This window comes from Miniopterus natalensis, chromosome 9, assembly GCF_054644295.1.
Source record: "Miniopterus natalensis isolate mMinNat1 chromosome 9, mMinNat1.hap1, whole genome shotgun sequence".
NCBI lineage: Eukaryota > Metazoa > Chordata > Mammalia > Chiroptera > Miniopteridae > Miniopterus > Miniopterus natalensis.
Genome location: NC_142089.1, coordinates 4,692,321 through 4,710,491, shown reverse-complemented (window position 1 = coordinate 4,710,491; position 18,171 = coordinate 4,692,321). Strand labels below are relative to the sequence as shown.

Sequence of the window (18,171 nt, the reverse complement as noted above, 5' to 3'; positions counted from 1 at the left end):
CCCATGGCTGGGCCCACCACCCACATTGTCCCCATGCTGTTCCTTGCTCTCCTGGTGCTTCTGGAGCTGAGCCTGGCAGGCTCCCTGGGCCTTGGAACCCCTGCTCGAAACCTCCCTGAGAATCACATCAACTTCCCAGGCCCAGCGCTGTGGACACCTCAGGCCAGCCACCACCGCCGGCGGGGCCTAGGCAAGAAGGAGCGGGGCCCAGGCATGCCTGGCCGGGCCCAGGATGGAGCTGTGGTCACCTCCACCAGGCAGGCCTCCAGGCTGCCAGGGGCAGGGGGGCTGCTGCCTGGGCAAAGTCCTGCAGGCCTACTGCAGGACAAGAATCTGCTCCTGGGACTGGCACTGCCCTACCCTGAGAAGGAGAACCAATCTCCAGGGAAGAAACGCGGCAGGGAGCACAAGAGACGCAGGGAGAGGTTGAAACTGCACCGAGGTAGCTGGATATCTGGGACCTGGAAAGGGGTGGTGGGGTGGGGGTGGGGAGAGGGCTTTAGAGGCAGACCCGGAGGGTGTGTCAACGGTGTGAGGTCCCTGGGAGGACATCCAGAGGCCCCAAAGGAGGCAGGCAGTGGACACCCAGAGGAGGGGAGGGGGTCTCGCTAAAGTCCAAGGGATCTGGTAAGGGCAGGAGGCTGGGGAGGCCAGGGGCTGGAGCGTGGGAGGAGGAGAGGGGTGTGTGGCAATAGAAACTCAGTCATATCAGTAGATGATCCTCCTAAGTCAGAAGTTCTCCTTTGTATCTGACCTAAGTCCGTCCTACTGAGTGGAGATGGGCCAGTTCAGTGCCCTCCAAGAACATCGCTTATCGACTCCCAAGTGTAGAGCAGGGGCTGAGAGCTTGCTTCTGAAGCCAGACCTGCCCAAGTTCGGATCCTGGCTCCACTGTTTACTTGCCGTACGGCCCTGGGGGAGTCACCGTTCTGTGCCTTGGTTTCTCCCTCTGCAAAATGGGGACAATGGCCCCATCCAGCCTCAGCGTAGGTGCGGAGGCGTCTTGATATGTGGAGTGCTCGGGATGGTGCCTGGCAAGCAGCAGGGACAGTGAGCAGCTGTGACTGGTCGATTCTCAGCGTTTTCATGATCCTGAATCAGTGTCCTCCAACCCTCCAGTCTGGACACAGGTGGTCCAGAAGCGTCACATCCTCTCTCTCCTGCCTCTGTCCTGTTTGTTTCAGGCGATGCTCCCCACCCCCACAGCCCTCCTCGCCTCCCTTTAAGTTCCCTCCACACTCCCAAATCCTGGGAGCATCCAGCTGCCCCCTGGCCCCAGCCGCCCCCTCCCGCTACCCATTCAGCCTCTGAACAAACGGCTCAGCAGCTCCGCTCAGCTGGCTCCTCCCCAATCTCACGCCCTAAACCTCGGCTTCCAAGTCTCTTCATCTGACAAGCCTGCCTCTAGGGGCAGGTCTAGTGCTGCAAACACAGATGGGTTGAGGGGTTCTGCAGGAGGAAGGTGGTGGAGCCTGAGCCCCACCTTCCCCTGCAAACAGCTGGGGCTTGCTTCCCTGCCAGGCCTACTGAGACTCCCCCCCAAGTGGGCAGAACACCCCCTGGCAGGTGTGTGGGGGTGAGGGATCAACTTAGACTCTCAGCCTCCCTCTTCTGGATGCTGGCATCCTTGAAGACAAGCCAGAGGGCACACATGGGATGTGGATCCATCTCAGCTCCAGCCCCAGCTCCAGCTCCAGTGGACCAGTGGGGCCCTCCTAAGAGAGTGGGCAAGAAGAGGAGGGGACAGCGGAGCTCTGGAGGCCAGCCCCAGCCCTGCTGACCAGCCGTGAAGCCTGGAAAGTGAATGGAACAGAGTCGATGGCCCCTACGTGGCTTTGCTACTCTCTGGGATTCATTTCTGGAGAGTGAGGGATCCCAACTGACCCAACCAACCTTAAAGTCAGATCTTGCCTGAAAAAAAGAGGCAGGAAGGAGCCTGGGCCCTTTAGCTTCTCTCGAAGCCCCTTTGTTCCCAATCACCCCAACCTGCCTAGTCACACTCACCCGACCTCTTGCCCATGTGTCTTAGAAGGTGGCACTGGTGGTTAAAAGTATTGATGTTACACTCAGGTGGAGCTGGGTTTGAATTCAGACCTCACTGCTTACCAGCTGTGTGCCCTCAGGCAAGTCTCTTAACCTTTCTGTGCTTCAGTTTCCCCCCTTGTGGATGAGGCCGAAAGAGTACTTACCTCCCAGAGCCTGCAGAGCTCATGAAATAATGGGTATAAAGCACGATGGGGCAGTCAACAGGGTCCTCATGCACAGTAGGACTTAGTAAGCGGAATGATTATCACCTCATAGGGAGCACTCCCTGCATGTGACAAGCCTCAGCTCTCACCTCCCAGACTTCTCAGAGGCCTCACCCCCTGCAGCACCTCTCAGCCTCATCACGGTGCTCCCTTACTCAAACTTTACCTCCTCCAGGAAGCCTTCCCTACTTAGTTAGTTCCCATTTGTTGTACTTACACCTTTGGCTGCACCCCACCAACCCAGACTTGGACCTGCTGGAATGTTGCTTTCGATTGGGAATCCTTGGACTGTCTCCCCAGCAACACCGCCAGTTCATCCAAGACATTCCCCCACCCCCAGTCCCCGGTTTCCACCTGCCCAGGAGAGTGGGCAGCAGGGATGTTTGCCGAGCCGGTGGCTTGTCAGGCTGTCAGGCTTGTCACCTGGTGCTTGCCACGCCCCCTCGTTTGCAGCAGGAAATGTGGGTTCTGCTTTGGGCTGATGTGGGTGGTGAGCAGATAAAGGCCCTGTGTTGCCCACTCCGTGTCTCAGGTCGAGCCTTGGTCCGAGGTCCCAGCTCCCTGATGAAGAGGGTGGAGCTCTCTGAAGACCAGGCACCGGACGCCGCATTGGAGGACTCCTCCACCAGCCTGGCCCCTACCATACTCTACCTCACCACCTTCGAGGCAGCCCCTGCCACGGAAGAGTCCCTGATCCTGCCTGTCACATCCCTGTGGCCCCAGGTAAGGGGCCTCAGAACGGCCCTGGAGCCAGAAGAGTCCTTGAGACCACATCATGCAAACCCCTCTTAGTACATTTAGGGAGACTGAGGCACAGGGGTGGGAGGAAATTGGTGGAGGCCACTGGGGCTAGCTGGAAACCAGGTCTCCAGATGCCCGTCCAGCCCAGTTACAGCCGGGTGGGCACCCTGCCCTGAAAGGGCTGCCCCTGCCCCGGAGAAAGTGGGCCTGGGGGCTCACTCTGGGAACAGCAGAGGAAGCCAGTGCCCGCTCAGCACACCGGCCTCTGCGGTGAGAACAGCAGGGCCCTTGGCAAAGAATTTTATACATACCGGAAAGTACAGAAATAACAGCACTGTAAAAATCCACGTCCCCGCGACCCAGAATTAACAAGCGCCGGTTAACACTCAACATCTGCCTCAGACCTTTACGAAAGACGTACGGAGCGAGCAGGCGGGCACGTGTGGCCAGTTTGCTACCACCAGCAAACACATGAAGGGAACTCGGGAGTTCACCGCATCCTTCTTGCAGTTAACAAGATGTGCTTCATTGCGCCTCTTCTGTGCCTTTGAAATATTTTTTGAAATAATATCATTTACAACTATCAGTAAAATGTACGTAGACGAAAAGAACTTTATTTTTTAGCAGATCTTTTTTATTCTCTTGCACTCCCTGAGATTCTGATAAAAGCTATGGACCACCCCCAAGGAATACGTGGTTACCCCTGCCAACGCCGACCCCTGAAGTCCCTCCATTGAGCACCCGGCCCTGGCAGGTGCCTTTATTGCCCATGTCCTGCTGTGGGCAGATCCAGCCCCGAGATGGCTGTGAGAGGGACGGAGCCGTGGCCGTGGCCTCAGCGGTGCCATGGAGAGCTGATAAGTTCTGCCCAGGAAAGAGGGGGCAGGGAAGTGAGCAGCTGGCTTCATCCAACTCCTTCCGCATGGACGTAGACCCCCTGAGCGGGCACGATTGCCTGCCCAGCCCCTCCCTCAGAGGGCCCCTCTGACTGCATTGGTTGCCTGCAGGCACCGTCCGACTTGGATGTAAAGTGAGGACGGTACCCAGGTGACTGCTGGAGCAGGAACCTCGGGTGACTGCATAGATGTCCCGGGGCTGGGATTCTAGAGGCCCCTCCTTTGCCCTCGAGCCTGGGCCCCACATTTCTGCTCCCACCCGCTGGAAGCTCCACATTCCCTCCTCCCCACCCACCTTCTGCAGGCTCCGCCCAGGCTCGATGGGGAGGTGATGCCCACGCTGGACATGGCCTTGTTCGACTGGACGGATTATGAAGACATGAAACCTGAGGTCTGGCCCTCTGCCAAAAAGAAAGGTACGCCCACCTCCCCACCACCCCTGTGCCTGGGCTCCCTTCCCTTCCCCGCCGTCTGTCGGTCAGCCCAGCCTGACCCACGAGTGCCCAAAGTGGGGGGTGGGTAGGGTATGGAGTCCACACTGGAACAGACACCCCAAAGGGAAACATCACTATCCAGAACTTATCACATGCCAAACATATTTTTTTAAATATTTTTTTATTGATTTCAGAGAGAGGAAGGGGGAGGGAGGGAGAGAGAGAAACATCAATGATGAGAAAGACATTAGTCGGCCGCCTCCTGCATGCCCCCTACTAGGGACCGAGCCCGCAACCCGGGCATGTACCCCGACTGGGAATCGAACCGGTTCGTGGGTTGACACTCAACCACACCGGCCGGGTGCCAAACGCTTTCCATGTATCAACTCATTTTACCCCAAAGGGAAAAAAAAGTTAGGTCAATACTGCTGATGATCCCGCTTTAGAAAGGAGATAGCCTGAGGCAGAGCGCCCCAGCCACGCTGTGGTGTGGCAGGATGAGCTCTCTGTCACCAGTGTCTGTGTCTCGGCTCGGCTGGGCCTCAGCTTCTGACCGCGGATCTTCTCGTCCCCAGAAAAAAACCGGGGTAAACTCTCCAGCGATGGCAATGAAACATCGCCGGCCGAAGGGGAGCCGTGTGACCATCACCACGACTGCCTGCCAGGTACCGAGCCGGCATCATGTTCAGGGCGCGAGGCTGGGTGCTGGGAGACCTGGGGGGCACCTTCCCAGGCACAGGAGGGGGGCCCTCGGGTCCCTGACCCTCTAGGGATAACAAATAGTAACAATTGCAGCCACTTTACTGAGAGTTGCCAGATCACAGTTTAATCCTCGTAGTAACCCAGGGAAGGAGACCGTTCACTCCCCACTTTCAGATGGAATTAAACCTCAGAGGGGCTGTCTCAGCCCAGGCCACACAGCTAGGAAGCGGCTCGAACCTGAGCCTGCCAGGCGAACCCCTGCCCCGCGGGGCCTTAAGTCGGGACCCCTCTCTGGACGTCCTCCTAAAGTCCCTCCGGCTTAATCCTGCCCTCGGCCCACCCTGACGCCGCCGGGCTCTCGGTGGCTGTTCCGGTGACACCCTCCCCTGTTCAGCAGCCGCGCACGTCAGGACAGACTCAAAGCAAAGAGCCTGAAAACAAGGGGCTGATGTTTTCACCCACGCCCTAGACCGCGGGCCCTGGCATCTACTGCGGTGGGGAGAGAGATGCAGGAGGCTGGGGTGGGAGGGAAGCCTATGGGTGACAGCAGGGGAAGGAGCAGGGATGGAGGGGACACCTGGTGCAGCCTCCTCCAGCCGACGGGGGGCGCTCCAGAGCAAGGCAGCCCTGCTACCCCGCCAGCCAGGCCAGTCCTGGGCCGGGGCTACTCAAGGGACACGACATGGGCCCAGTGTGACGTCCTCAGGATGCTAACAGCTAACTGCTCTCCTCGCTGCTGGACAGCAAATGCCGTCCAGAGGGAGAGCCGAGTGCTACAGCCCCATGGGGCCGCGCTGTTCGTTCAGTGGCCAGGAAAGTCTACAAACCAGCGACTTAACCGGCATCGGGCATTGTACGGGGCAGACCGCCAGCTCCCCGACGGGCTGTTTTCTTTCCAAACCATTGTTTACACCCTGAGCAGAAAGAAAAGGCTGGAGTTTGGTCCAACTGGACAGTGGCTCTGAGAGCAGGCTCCGTGGTGGGCGAGGCCGGGCCTGGGGAGATGTCGCTGCTCCCCAGGGGGCTTCAGTTTCCCCATCTGTCAAATGAGGACGTTGGTGTCGGTGATCCTTGAGGCTCCCCCAGCTCCAAGCTGACTCCACACCTGGCGGCCCCCAGCCTGCTCCTCCCGTGATCAATCAATCGCCCGTCTGGGGCAGCTGGGGTCTCTGCCACCCGCCCACAGGGCCGCGGCCATGACATCCATCAGTGGCTCCGGCTGCGAGCCTTGCACACCAGATGGCCCCACCCTGCCAGGGCACGGCCCTGCCACAAAGATGATGGATCTCCTGTCCGGGGGGACCGTGTGCCGGGCGGTGGGGAGGGTCCCCCAGCTTGGCTGACCACGAGTGCTTGCTGTATCTGCAGGGACCTGCTGTGACCTGCGGGGGCATCTCTGCACACCCCACAACCGGGGCCTCAACAACAAATGCTTTGACGACTGCATGTGTGTGGAAGGTGAGCCTGGACTCCCCTGGGGCATGGGGGCCCCTCATGCTCTGAGAACCACGAAACCACCCTTTTCCCCTGAAGCTGGTTCTGCAGTGAGCTGAGGACAGGATTTCGTGGCACAGGGTGGGCCAAGGGGCCTGCGGGGAAGGAGGGGGTGGGAGACACCCTGGGGAGCCGAAGCCGTGAGCAAGAACAGCTTTGCTTGGTGGCTTCCCGACGTGTGAACTCACTCAGGCTCAATTCCTGGTATCGTTTCTCAGATTTGCTTTTCTCGCCTCTCCAAACACAAGCTGGCGTGATCCCCCACGATCTGGAGGCTGGAGGAGGGAGGAGAGAGGAGCCTATCTCTTTAAATAAGATCAAACCTGAGAAGGCTGGTGTTTTCAGGCCAGAACTCTATCCCAGGGGAGCCATGCCAAGCGTGATAACAGGGCAGGGGGTGGATTTCCCAGCACGTCCCGGGAAGGAGGCACTTGGCCGGCCCCCTCTTTAACTCCTCTGAGCTCCAACACGGAGCAGTAGGTGCCCCGCTGCCCAGGTGTGCGGGGCTCTGTGCCTAATACTTTACTCACATTACCCTCCTTAATCCTAATCCTTATGTCTCCTTAAGCCTCACAGCCATCCATTTTACACATCAGCAAACTGAGGCACAGAGAGGTTAAGTGACTTGCCCAAACTCACACAGCTAAGAAAGTAGGGGAATATTTTTAACTTTGTATTCTGAAAAATTTCAAACATATATTAAGTAATCAGAATAGGAGTCAGTATGATGAACCCCCACTTTCCATCACCCGGCTTCAACAATTGCCAACTCACTGCCAATCTGTGTCGGCTCTCCCCTGCCCAGTTTCCACATTCCAGTACGATTGTGAAACAACTCCTGGGAGTTTAGAGATATTTCATCTGTGAATCCTGGGCGAGAGGCAGGGAAAAGACAAGGCCCTCAGGCAGGAACGAGGCCACTGTGTTGAGTGGGCCTGGCACACAGTGGCCATGGGGAGGTGGCACACAGGGAGGTGGGGGAAGCTGGTCAGGAGGGTGACACAGGACCTTGTTGGCTTTGTTAGATTTGTAATTGAAAGTTACAGGCAGATTTTAAGCAGGGAAGTGACATGGTCTGGCTTCGGAGTTAAAAGCTCACTGTGGCTGCAGGGCTGTGGGGGCAGGAAAGGAGTCAGGAAGGGCCAGCTGGGAGGTGAGAGGAGATGGAGGCAGCAGGAGTGGGAGGCAGAGGGGATACTGGGAAGCTTCTTTCCAATACCTGTGTGCAGGGTTGGGGCCCCATTTCACAGAGGAGGAGACTGAGGTGCAGAGTGGACAGGAGACACTCCAGTTCAGGGAGCCCAGAACAGCTTTGGGGCCAAACCTCAGTCCTTGGCCTCCAGGTCCAGCCCACATGAGTGAGGGGCACTTGGCCCTACTGAGCTGCATAAGCCCAGTTGGTGCCCAGCTGGATGCTCAGTGGTGGCCCCTCTGCCCAGAAATCAATCCTTCCTCCCTCCCTCCCTCCGTCCCTTCCTGGGCCTCAGGTGGAAGGGGACAGCTTTCCAGGCACTCCGGATATGTCTGCAAACAAAGCAGCGTTTACTCATTTCCGCTGATCCCTCACTCTGGTTAGTTCCATCTAAACTCTTGCTTCCTCCCTGGAGACTCAGGCTCAGAAAAAAAAAAGAGTGAAAGTGACTGTTCGGGCAGCTCCTTAAAGATCGTCTAGGAGGAGGTTGCCACTCAGATGCCACACCAGAGGGCTCTAGGGGTGCCAGGAACCCTCATGAGGACCAAGAGTCCTGAGGACTCCTGAGATATCCAAAAAAGGCTGAGCACAGGGCTCAGGGCTGAATCCAGCAGCCGGGGCCAGCTGAGTCCTGGAGGTGCCAGAAGGGCTTCTATGGCGACCAACCACTCCTGCTCGTGAATGCCTGTCCGCTCCTGTGTCACTTGTGTGGCCACAGGTCTAAAAGCCCAGTGACCCAGGTGTCAATTCTAAGCCACTAAGTACAAACTTTATAGCAGTCCCTTTATTCTCTTGACGGTGACATAAGTGGATCTTGAAGTAGCAATGTCCTCTCTCTCTCTTGTGGTCACTCCTAAGCTGAAGTGTAGGGACTTGCTCAGGCCACACTGACATCTCTTTCACCCACCATCAAGAAGATGTGGGTTAAATGAAAAGCATGTCTGCCCATGTATCTCAGGGGGTGCCTGTGCCAATGTGGAGAGGGCCATGCCTACTTTAATTAGGGTGGCCAGGGAGGGTCTCTTTGAGACCTGCAGGCCATGAAGGAGCCAGCTGAAAGGGCTTGAGGAAGGGATTTCTGGCTGAGAGAACAGCAAGTGCAAAGGTCCCGAGGCAAGAGATGGCTGGATATGGGAGGGAAAGCAAGAAGACTGAAGTTAGGTTTCCTTTTGAGTACAGTGGGGCGCCTGGGAGGTTTCACAGGGGAGAGGGCAGAATCTGCTTTCCTTTAAAAAGTTAATAGACTTTCTTTTTTTCATCTTCACCCAAATATATGTTTATCAACTTGAGAAAAAGAGGAAGGGAGAGAGAGAAACATCGATATGAGAAATATCAATCAGTTGCCTCCCATACGCATCCTGACCGGGGATCAAACCAGCACCCTAGGTATGTGCCCTGACCGGGAATCAAACCCTCAACCTTTCGGTGCACAGGGCGATGATCCAACTTACTGAGCCACCCGGCCAGGGCTTCATAGACTTTTTTAGAGCAGCTTTAGTTTACAGAAAGATTGTATAGAAACCAGTCTCAATACATTATTTTTATTATTTTAAATAAGAGCAGTTTCAGTTTTTTTATTTATTGCCTTGAGAGAGAGGGAAACATGGATTTGTGGGTCCACTTATTTATGTGTCATTGGTTGAGTCATGCATGTGCCCTGACCGGGGACCGAACCCACAGCTTCGATGTATCCGGGTGATGCTCTAACCAACTGAACCACTCAGCCAGGGCGATGCATCACCATTATTATTATTATTAATTAAAGTCCGTAGTATACGGTTTGCTCTTTGCTTTTCATGTTTTACCTTCTGTGGCTTTTGATTAATGCATAATGACATGTGTCCGCCATGCAGGGTCACACAGAATAGTGTCATGGGCCCAAATACCCCTGCGCTCTGTCTGTTCCCCCTCCCTTCCTCGCATTCAGGCTGCTGTGTGGAGGATGGGTTGGTTATAGAGCAGAATGAAGAAGGGGGTGGTGGTGAGAGGGTGCAGGGGTCCCAGAGTATGTGTGTGGGGGGGGGGCTGGCCGGGTGCACCCCTGACCCCCTCGCCTCTCCGCGCAGGGCTGCGCTGCTACGCCAAGTTCCACCGGAACCGCAGGGTCACACGGAGGAAGGGGCGCTGCGTGGAGCCTGAGACAGCCAACAGCGACCAGGGATCCTTCATCAACGTCTAGTGGCCCGCACTGGCCTCCCCGCAGGCCCGGGGACTGGGGACTGAGTGCCGGAGGTTTGGAGAAGCGGGCGATGTGTTTGCAACTAGCAGCGGGAGAGCAAATGGGGGACTAGATGCCTGAGGCTGCAGGCTCGGCCCAGGACCCGCAGCCCCCGAGGGGCGCTTTGGGGGACTGTCTCTGCCCCGGAGCCAGGCACCCCTGGGGCACCCGCACTGGGCGGCCTGCGCCACCGGTGCCCTGTTCTCCGCCATAGCAATGTCGAGGGTGCCCTCTGCTGTCCCCTCGCAGCACTGCCACACCCTCAAGTTTTTAAAAGGAGGTTTTTGAACCGGGAGGAAATAGAAACTCCCTGAGACGGGGAACTCAAGGGCGGGACATGAACACGAAACACCTCTTATGCGCCAGGCGCTGTGCTAAAGTCGTGGCATACGTGGTCCCATTCAGCTATCACATGACCTTATCAGCATTTTACAGGTGAGGAACCTGAGGCACAGTTGAGTCACAGGACTTGCCCAGATCAATGCTCCTCAAACCTGAACCTGTGCACCAATCCCCTGGGGCCTGGGGAAAATTCAGATTCCTACTCAGTCCATTCTGCCTTTCCAACAAGCTCCGAGGGCCTGCCCACGCTGCTGGTCCGGGGACCCCACCAAGGGCACCCACCCATGTCTTAGGGAGTAGATGTGGAGCTGTGAGCAGAGCCTGGCCCGAGGCTGTGCGGCTCCGCAGCCCACGTTCTTGCTGGTCTACAACTAAGGACTTATCCAGGCTCTGCGGGGCTTGCGGCCAGAGGCGTGTTCCCCGGTTGTGCTTCTGCTGGGATAAAGCCGCAGGGGCCGACTGCTCTCTTCCTTCCCGGGGCAAATGGGCATCATCTTTAAGGCAGAACCAGGTCTGCACTAGGCACCTGCTTGTCTATAAGGCATGATTTGGGCAGATGGGCCCCTGCCCCCTGGGAGCTGGCGTTCTGAGATGTGACGGGTCCCTTGGATTCCGATGGCCCTGCCCACCCAGTCCTGGGACATGCACTTCGCAGCTGCCCTGACACCTTCCAGACCGGGGCTCTTTAGTTTTTGTAGTTCATGCCCTTTGAGGATCTAATGCAAGCATGGACTTAAAAACACACACACATTGGGCCCTAACCGGTATGGCGCAGTGGTTAGAGCACCAGCCTGCAGACTGAGGGTGTCCTGGGTTTGATTCCGACCAGGGGCACATACCTCGGTTGCAGGCTCGCCCCAGGCAGGGTGCGTGCGGGAGGCAACCCATTGATGTGTCTCTCTCACATCGATGTTTCTCTCTCTTTCTCTCTCTCTCCTTTCTGCTCTCTCTGAAAAGCAATGGAAAAAAATATCCTCAGTGAGGATTAGGAAAACAAACCATAAACAGGAAACACACACATTGGCCATGTGCACCCACTTTGCTACGACTTAGTGGTTCCCAGGCCTCCCAGAGACCATGTCAGGACCCTCACCCCACGCTTCTGCCGCAGAGCCCCCTGAGGAGTTGGGGAACCTCTGAGGTTGAGGTGCCTGAAGCTAACTGTTTCCCACAGGCCAGACCCATGATGCCCACCCAGAACGTCTCTCTACACAGAGCTAGTTCTAGGGGCCACCTGAATCCCCCCCACCTGGCACCTCATTCCTGGCCAGCTCTCTGGTCCAGGGCAAACCAGGTTGCAAATGACAAAAACTCTACCCATCCGAATTCCTTGCAGGCCCTGGGCACCTGCTGGAGGGAGGGGCCACACCCACAGGATGCCAGGGCTGTTTGCTCCCCTGAGAAAATCAGCTGGGATCAGGGGTCTGGCACCGAGGAAAGCAGACTCATCTAGCAGAAACCAAATATGCTTGCTCGTTTCTCCTAGTCAAGTTTGATGGGCATGGGGCTCTGGCGGGGTGGGGCGGGAGAACTGAGAGAGATCAAAGCCAGCTCTTTGGAAATCGAATCCTGAATCTGCCAGCAGTTTTGTCTGTTAGAGAGCAAACAATACCTGTGCTGTGTGTGCCTCACATGGGGTAGCTGGTTGGAGACTGTGATAGAGCCCTAAGGGTGGGGCTGCAGGCAGGCAGTCCAGCATGAAGTCTGGGGGGCAGTGAGCGGTGAGATGGGCCTGGACATCAGCAATGGAAAACAGAAGGTCGGGACAAAGCTGGAAGGCCCCACAGAACTCTCACTTCCCCCCAGGGGAGGGAAAACTTGGGGCCTCACCCTGGCTATCTGCATTTGGCATTTGCAAAGTTGGGTGGGGGTGGGGTGGAATCCTTTTATCTCTAGGGGGTTCCAAAGCCCCCTCAGTGTTTAACAAACTTCTCTGCCAGGAAGTTCTTTCTTAGGTCTATCTTAAATTTCTCCTGCTGGTACAGTAGTCAGTTTCTTCTAATCCAGGGCTCAGCAAACTTTACCAAAGGGCCAGAGTGTTCCAATAAAAATATTTATGGACACTGAGATTTGAATTTCATATAATTTTCACATGTCACAAACTACTATTCTTGATTTTTTAAAAAGATTTTTAAGTTGATTTTTAGGGAGAGAGGAAGGGAGCAGGAGAGAGAAACATTAATGTGAGAGTGAGAGCACAACATTGATCAGCTGCTTCCTGCACACCCCCAACCTGGGATCGAGCTTACAACCCAGGCATGTGCCCGAGTGGGGAATCAGGTACATGGGACGACACCCATCCAACTAAGCCACATCGCCAGGGCCTTCTCTTGATTTTCTAAAGTACATTTAAAAATGTAAAAACTTAACTTGTGAACTACACAAAAATAGGCAGTGGGGCCCGGCCAGTGTGGCTCAGTGGTTGAGTGTCAACCCATGAACCTGGAGGTCAGGGTTTGACTCCCAGTCAGGGCACATGCCTGGGTTGTGGGCTTGATCCCCAGTGGGGGGGCGTGCAGGAGGCAGCCGATCAATGATCCTCATCATTGAAGTTTCTGTCTCTCACTCTCCCTTCCTCTCTCTGAAATCAATAAAAAAACCATATTTAAAAATAGGCAGTGAGTTGGATCTGGCCCACAGGCCACAGTTTGGGGATCCCTGCTCTAGTCTGCTCCTCTCAGCCTGGGCTGCACATTAGAATAATCCGGGGAACTTTTAAAGGCACTGATTTCCCAGGCCCACCTGCAGAAACTCCAGTTTAATTGGTCAGGGTTGTGTCTGGGTTCCCTGTGTTTTCAAAGCTCTGCAGGTGACTGACGTGGAGCTGGGCCCAAGAGCTGCTCTTGTCCCACTGCCTGTGGGAATGACCAAAGGCCCGCTCCAGCTCTCACCACCGTCGTGACCTTAGAAAAGTTCCTTAAGGTCTCTGTGCCTTGATTTCTTCATCTGTATAATGGGGATAATAGCTCTTCCTTCATAGGAGGATTGTGAGGAGTAATTGCAAAATCCTTCTAATGTGCTTCTAACAGTGCTGGGCACATAACCAGCCCCCAGTGTTAGCTAACTTATTTTCTAGGATAATTTTAGTAGGTTTCTGTTCTTTGCTAATGATCCATCACATATTCAAAGACCATTTCTAAGTCTCCATTCAGTCTCCTTCCCCAAAGTGTGTCCCCTGGAACACTGGGGCCATGAGATACTCCATTAGAGAAGGTGGCGTGGGTTCTGTGGCCAGAGAGGTTTGGAAGCTGCTCTGGACTCAGCCTAAGGTCGCAGGGACTGACTCTGGGCAGAGCTGGAGGTGCACGTGGCTTTGAGATAACAGGTTCATGAGTTTTTAAAAATGCATCCCCAGGGGAGAGCAGGGGCCAAGTAGAAACCAATAGCTGCTGAGACAGTCACCTGTGCCCTCCTGCATTCCTCCAGCGGAGCCTTGCAGCCGTTCCCCAGAGATAGTCCCCATTCCCACGGGCTGCCTTTCCGTGATTTGTCTGGTGATGCTGAGAGTGGCTCCCGAGGCTGCTGGGAACGCCCTGAAGGTCAGAGGACACGAAGGCCAAGCCTCATGGGAAAGTGACAGCTTCACTCGCTCTTTGGGGATTAACTGAGACATGAGTCCCATCTCAAAGCCACGACCCCCTCCACCCAGAAGATGCTGCAGGTGGATCTTTCCTTCGAGCCGTGTTCAACACACCCAATAAAGCCGAGTGCTGCGTGGTGGGCACGCAGCCCCCCGGAATGGGATTCCCTTTGCAGCTGGAGAGACGCTAAAGACGCGCCCCTGCAAGGACCGGGTTTACAGCACAGAACAGCAGGGCAGATGGTGCTGGGAGAGGTGGGGGGCTCAGAAGCAAACCATTTCAGCTCCTCCAAAGGGGCTCCGCAGGTGGAAGGGGCACCATCACCTCTGTGATGACCTTCACTCTCATGGCAGGTTGTGAGGAGGGTGTGTGAGTGTGTGTGTGCTGGGGAGGGGCCGCAGGAACCCGCTGTTTGCAAAACCTGGTGCTTCCATTGCAGGGAGTGTGTTTTCTGCATCCTATGTCAGAGATTTAGGATCCGTGGCCTCTTCTGGGTGAAAGAGGCTTCCTAGTCCCTCCTTACTCCCGCTGTGCTCCAGGACCAGCAGCGTGGTGTCGCCTGGAGCTGGGGAGAAATGCAGGACCCTGGTCCACCTGCTGAATCAGAACCTCTGGGGCCGGGGCCTGACCCTGTGTATTTCTAGCAAGTTCTCCAGGCCATTCTTATGCACCATAAATGAGAGACAGGCCTAGGACACGGAACTGTTGGGTCAGGGACCTTGGATGATTCAGGGACATTTATAGTCAGGGGTGAGTTGGCAGTCCAGTCGGCCCAGTTTATAACCAGCGATGACGAACTCACAGGCTCGAGGCCCTGCCTCCAGGGCTGGGACTGGTCTTTATTTTCAGAGAAAATCAAGTGGGGCGCCTGGCCTGGGGCCTCAGTTGTTGGGTGTTCTGACTCTTAGGAGCTTCCCCGGGGGTCTGTGGTTCCTCTTTGAAGTGGGGGAGGTGGGGGAGGTGCTACGCCCTGTAGTCCTGTGTTGCATGTGATCTCTCGAGCTGTAAATAAAGGGATGGTGGTTAATAAACTGACTTGTCTCTCTCTGTTCCTCCAGGAGGTGGTCTGTCTGTGCAGGCAGTGAGCGTGGTCAGGGTGTTTGGAGGGGACTCTAAGCTTAGGGTTCCCCCCCCCCCCACGGCTCATTCATTCACTCCCAACTTTGCTTGAGCATTTGCTCTGAGCTAGGCAATAGATAAGGCAGACAGGGCCCCTGCCCTCATCTGGGCCTCATCATGGCCCTTTCACCAGCCCTCTTGGGTGGGCGTTTTCTATTTTTATTCCCCTTCTCATTTTCAGGTTGGGGCAGCTAAGGTCCCAAAGAGATTAGGAAGCTGGTCACAGCAGGCTGGCCTCTGGCAACCTCATTCCAGGCCTCGGTGGCCGAGTGCAGAGAAATACAGGTGCCAAATTTGGCAGGATGGGGAACACAGTAACGCCATCTGCAGGGGGCCTGGGCAGGCTCAGATGCCATCTTGGGAAAGGACGTGCACTGACAAGGGGGTGGTCTGGCTTAGCGCCAGGAGGGACACGTCTCGTCGCAGTGGCGGCTGCAGCCAGCACTGCTCAGCTCCACTGACCTCGTATGACCCTTATCCATGCTTTTGCTTTCCACGGTTTCAGTTTCCCGCGGTTAATCTCAGCCTGAAACGATTAAATGGAAAGTTGCAGGAATAAAAATCGCGTGCCATTCTGCGTAGCGCGATACAATCTCATGCCACCCCGCCCTGTCCCACCCGGGACATCAACCATCCCTCTGTCTAGTGTGTCCACGCTGTAGACCATACTCCCATTCGTAGCCGTCTTGGTTATCAGACCGACTATCGCCATGCTTGCGTTCAAGGAACCTTTATTGTACTCGACAGTGTGTCGTTCACCTCCCTTCATCTCATCACACGGGCTTCGTGTCGTCTCACATCGTCACAAGAAGGGTGAGTCCAGCGCAAGATATTTTGAGAGAGAGAACACATGCATATAACTTTGATTATGGTATTCTTGTTATAATTGTTCCATTTTTATTCATTATTGCCATTAATCTCTTACTGTGCCTAATTTATAAATTAAGCTTTATCACAGGTATGTATGTTTGTACAGGAAAAAGCATAGTATATGTCGTACTGGGTGGATATATGGAGTTTGGTACTATGCGCGGTTTCAGGCATCCACTGGGGGTCTCGGAACATCTAAGGGGGGGAGGGGTGGGTAAGGGGGGACTGCACATGTTTAGAGAGGAAACGCGTCCATCCAAATACAACCTGGCCCGTTTATTGAGCTGTGCCTGCTGCGCGAGGCACCCGTCCTCTTGTTTAGCTGGGAATTGTTGGAGCCCAGTTTGCAGAGGCGAGAAACTAAGACATTGAGAAATAAAGGCCGCTTGTCAAAGTAGTGCAGTAGTGCCAGTGCCAGGGGCTCCCCCCAAGTCTCTCCAACTCCAAAACCTGATTATGTTTACGCCGGCCCCATGTTGCTAGTCAGTCACCTGTCCTCACCCCCGCCCCCCACCCCCTCCCCAGCTCATCCAGGATCATCAAGGCTGCTGGCAGGGCCTGCAGGGGACAGGAGCTCCATGGGACAGGCCCCAGCATTGGGCTTCCAGAACCAAAGGTCATGCACTCACCTTCACGCTGCCTCCCGGAAGGCCCCTCGGGTTTCCTCCCAGGGGCTGCAGAAGCACCCGGCCTACCTGCCACCTTCTGGTCACAGGCCCCCCACTGCCCCCGGGCAGCCTGCACAGAGCCAGGCAGGAAGCCTCTGCGGTGAGGCAGCCCAGCCACAGGGTGAAAGCAAACACCAGGAGAAAGCCCCCGGGGGGCAGGCATCTTGGGGCTGCAGGGCTCAGGGGCCATCACTGGCCTTGTTCGTGTGTCTGAGCGACCGCCAAGGCACAACCAGAGCCCTGGGGTGCCTCCCTTGGGATTCCACCCCGGTCCACACGGAGATGGGAGGCCGGACAGATGGAAGGAGGCAGCTGGAACTCAGACAGAAGTGGGACGGGGCCAGAACCAGGACCGGCAGCAGCTGGCGGGAGGCAGCCAGCACACAGTGAGGGCCTGCACGCGTCCCCACACACGATGACATAAAGAGGGTCGCTGGGGTCGGGTAAGGGGAGCGAAGAAACGCCGCGGGACAGAGAGCGCGAGCTCTGGGGCGTGGGCCGGCTTCGCCTTGGGCGGCAGCCTCTGAACCCCGGCAGCCCCTCTTTCAGGCTGGTGTCTAAATGGCCACTGCTCCCTGGAATACAAAGCGTCACAGGTGGTCTCCTTTTCTGCTCCTTCCACAGTCACCCGCGGGCCCGTGGAGCCTTCGGATGGGCTGTCTGATGCCCTCCTTGAGCACACGGGGTAGTGTCACTAAGTCTCTGGTGAGGACTTGCCAGGACGAGCTCACCCAGTAGTCATTTGCACGGGACGCTGATGAGATGGCGAAGCAATAGGAACAGTAAGGATTACTGGCTGCATTTTAAAGCTCGAGGAGGATTATTCCAGGAGCCTGGCCGGGTCTATAAAAGTCGGCTGTGGATGCTGCTGTAAGTTTGAAATCTGCCGTCAGGACAGAGTTCGGAATCAGCCCCCCTTCATTTTGGCTAGTAAAAAAATAAAACCAAGCATCTTCTCTGGAGAGGGGGGCTCTCCTGGGCTCCCAGGCTTCATTCCCTGTCTTCATTTCCTGCTGCCTCTGTTCCCAGAAGCTGGCCTCAGAAAGATCGAGAAGATCACAGATACAAAGAACAGCATTGAGTAACAAACGCCAGGCCTTCCTTCCCCACCCGCCAGGACTCAGGCCAAGGAACACAGCATCTGTGACAAGCTGAGCAGAAACCCTGGAGGACAGGTCTCCAGATCAAACCCCAGCAACATTCCCTGTGCCACCAAGAGCCGTGCTCTGCCGTCAGACCCTTCTCTGAGGTGGAGGGGCCTGCGTTCTCATAGGCACACGTGCCCTGCAGACAGTGCTTAGTTATTGTCTTTGTTCCAGTTTGATTTCCCTACTTGGGGAAGGAAGTGGCCAGGCCACATCCAAATTGTGGGGTGTTCAGAACTCTGAGGACCAAAGGACAGTTGGAAATCATCTCAAAGCTTTTCGTAGTTGATGACGCCCACGTGCCTCACACAGCAACATTTTTCAGATGCAGAAAAAACTTCAGAGATTACGCGGCTACCCAAGGTCACATAGATGCAAAGTGGCAGCACTGGGGGGTCAGGGCTGGGAAGGCACAGCACGCTCAAATGCTGAGGCCCGGCTCTCAGACTTTGCTCCTAGGAAAGGGGCATGGGTGGAGTCATCTCTCCATGAAAGGGGCCCTTTCCTGCTCCTTTGGTCC

General features: G+C 55.9%; 1 protein-coding gene across 1 annotated transcript; it reads left to right on the top strand.

Moving 5' to 3' along the window:
• Positions 1-9,967, top strand: DRAXIN (dorsal inhibitory axon guidance protein). Its single transcript, XM_016205642.2, has 6 exons — positions 1-442; positions 2,782-2,972; positions 4,191-4,302; positions 4,896-4,985; positions 6,391-6,480; positions 9,775-9,967. Exons 1-6 carry the CDS (start codon positions 4-6, stop codon positions 9,885-9,887), a joined length of 1,035 nt encoding a protein of 344 aa, XP_016061128.2. The 5' UTR covers positions 1-3; the 3' UTR covers positions 9,888-9,967.
• Positions 9,968-18,171: the final 8,204 nt, after the last annotated feature.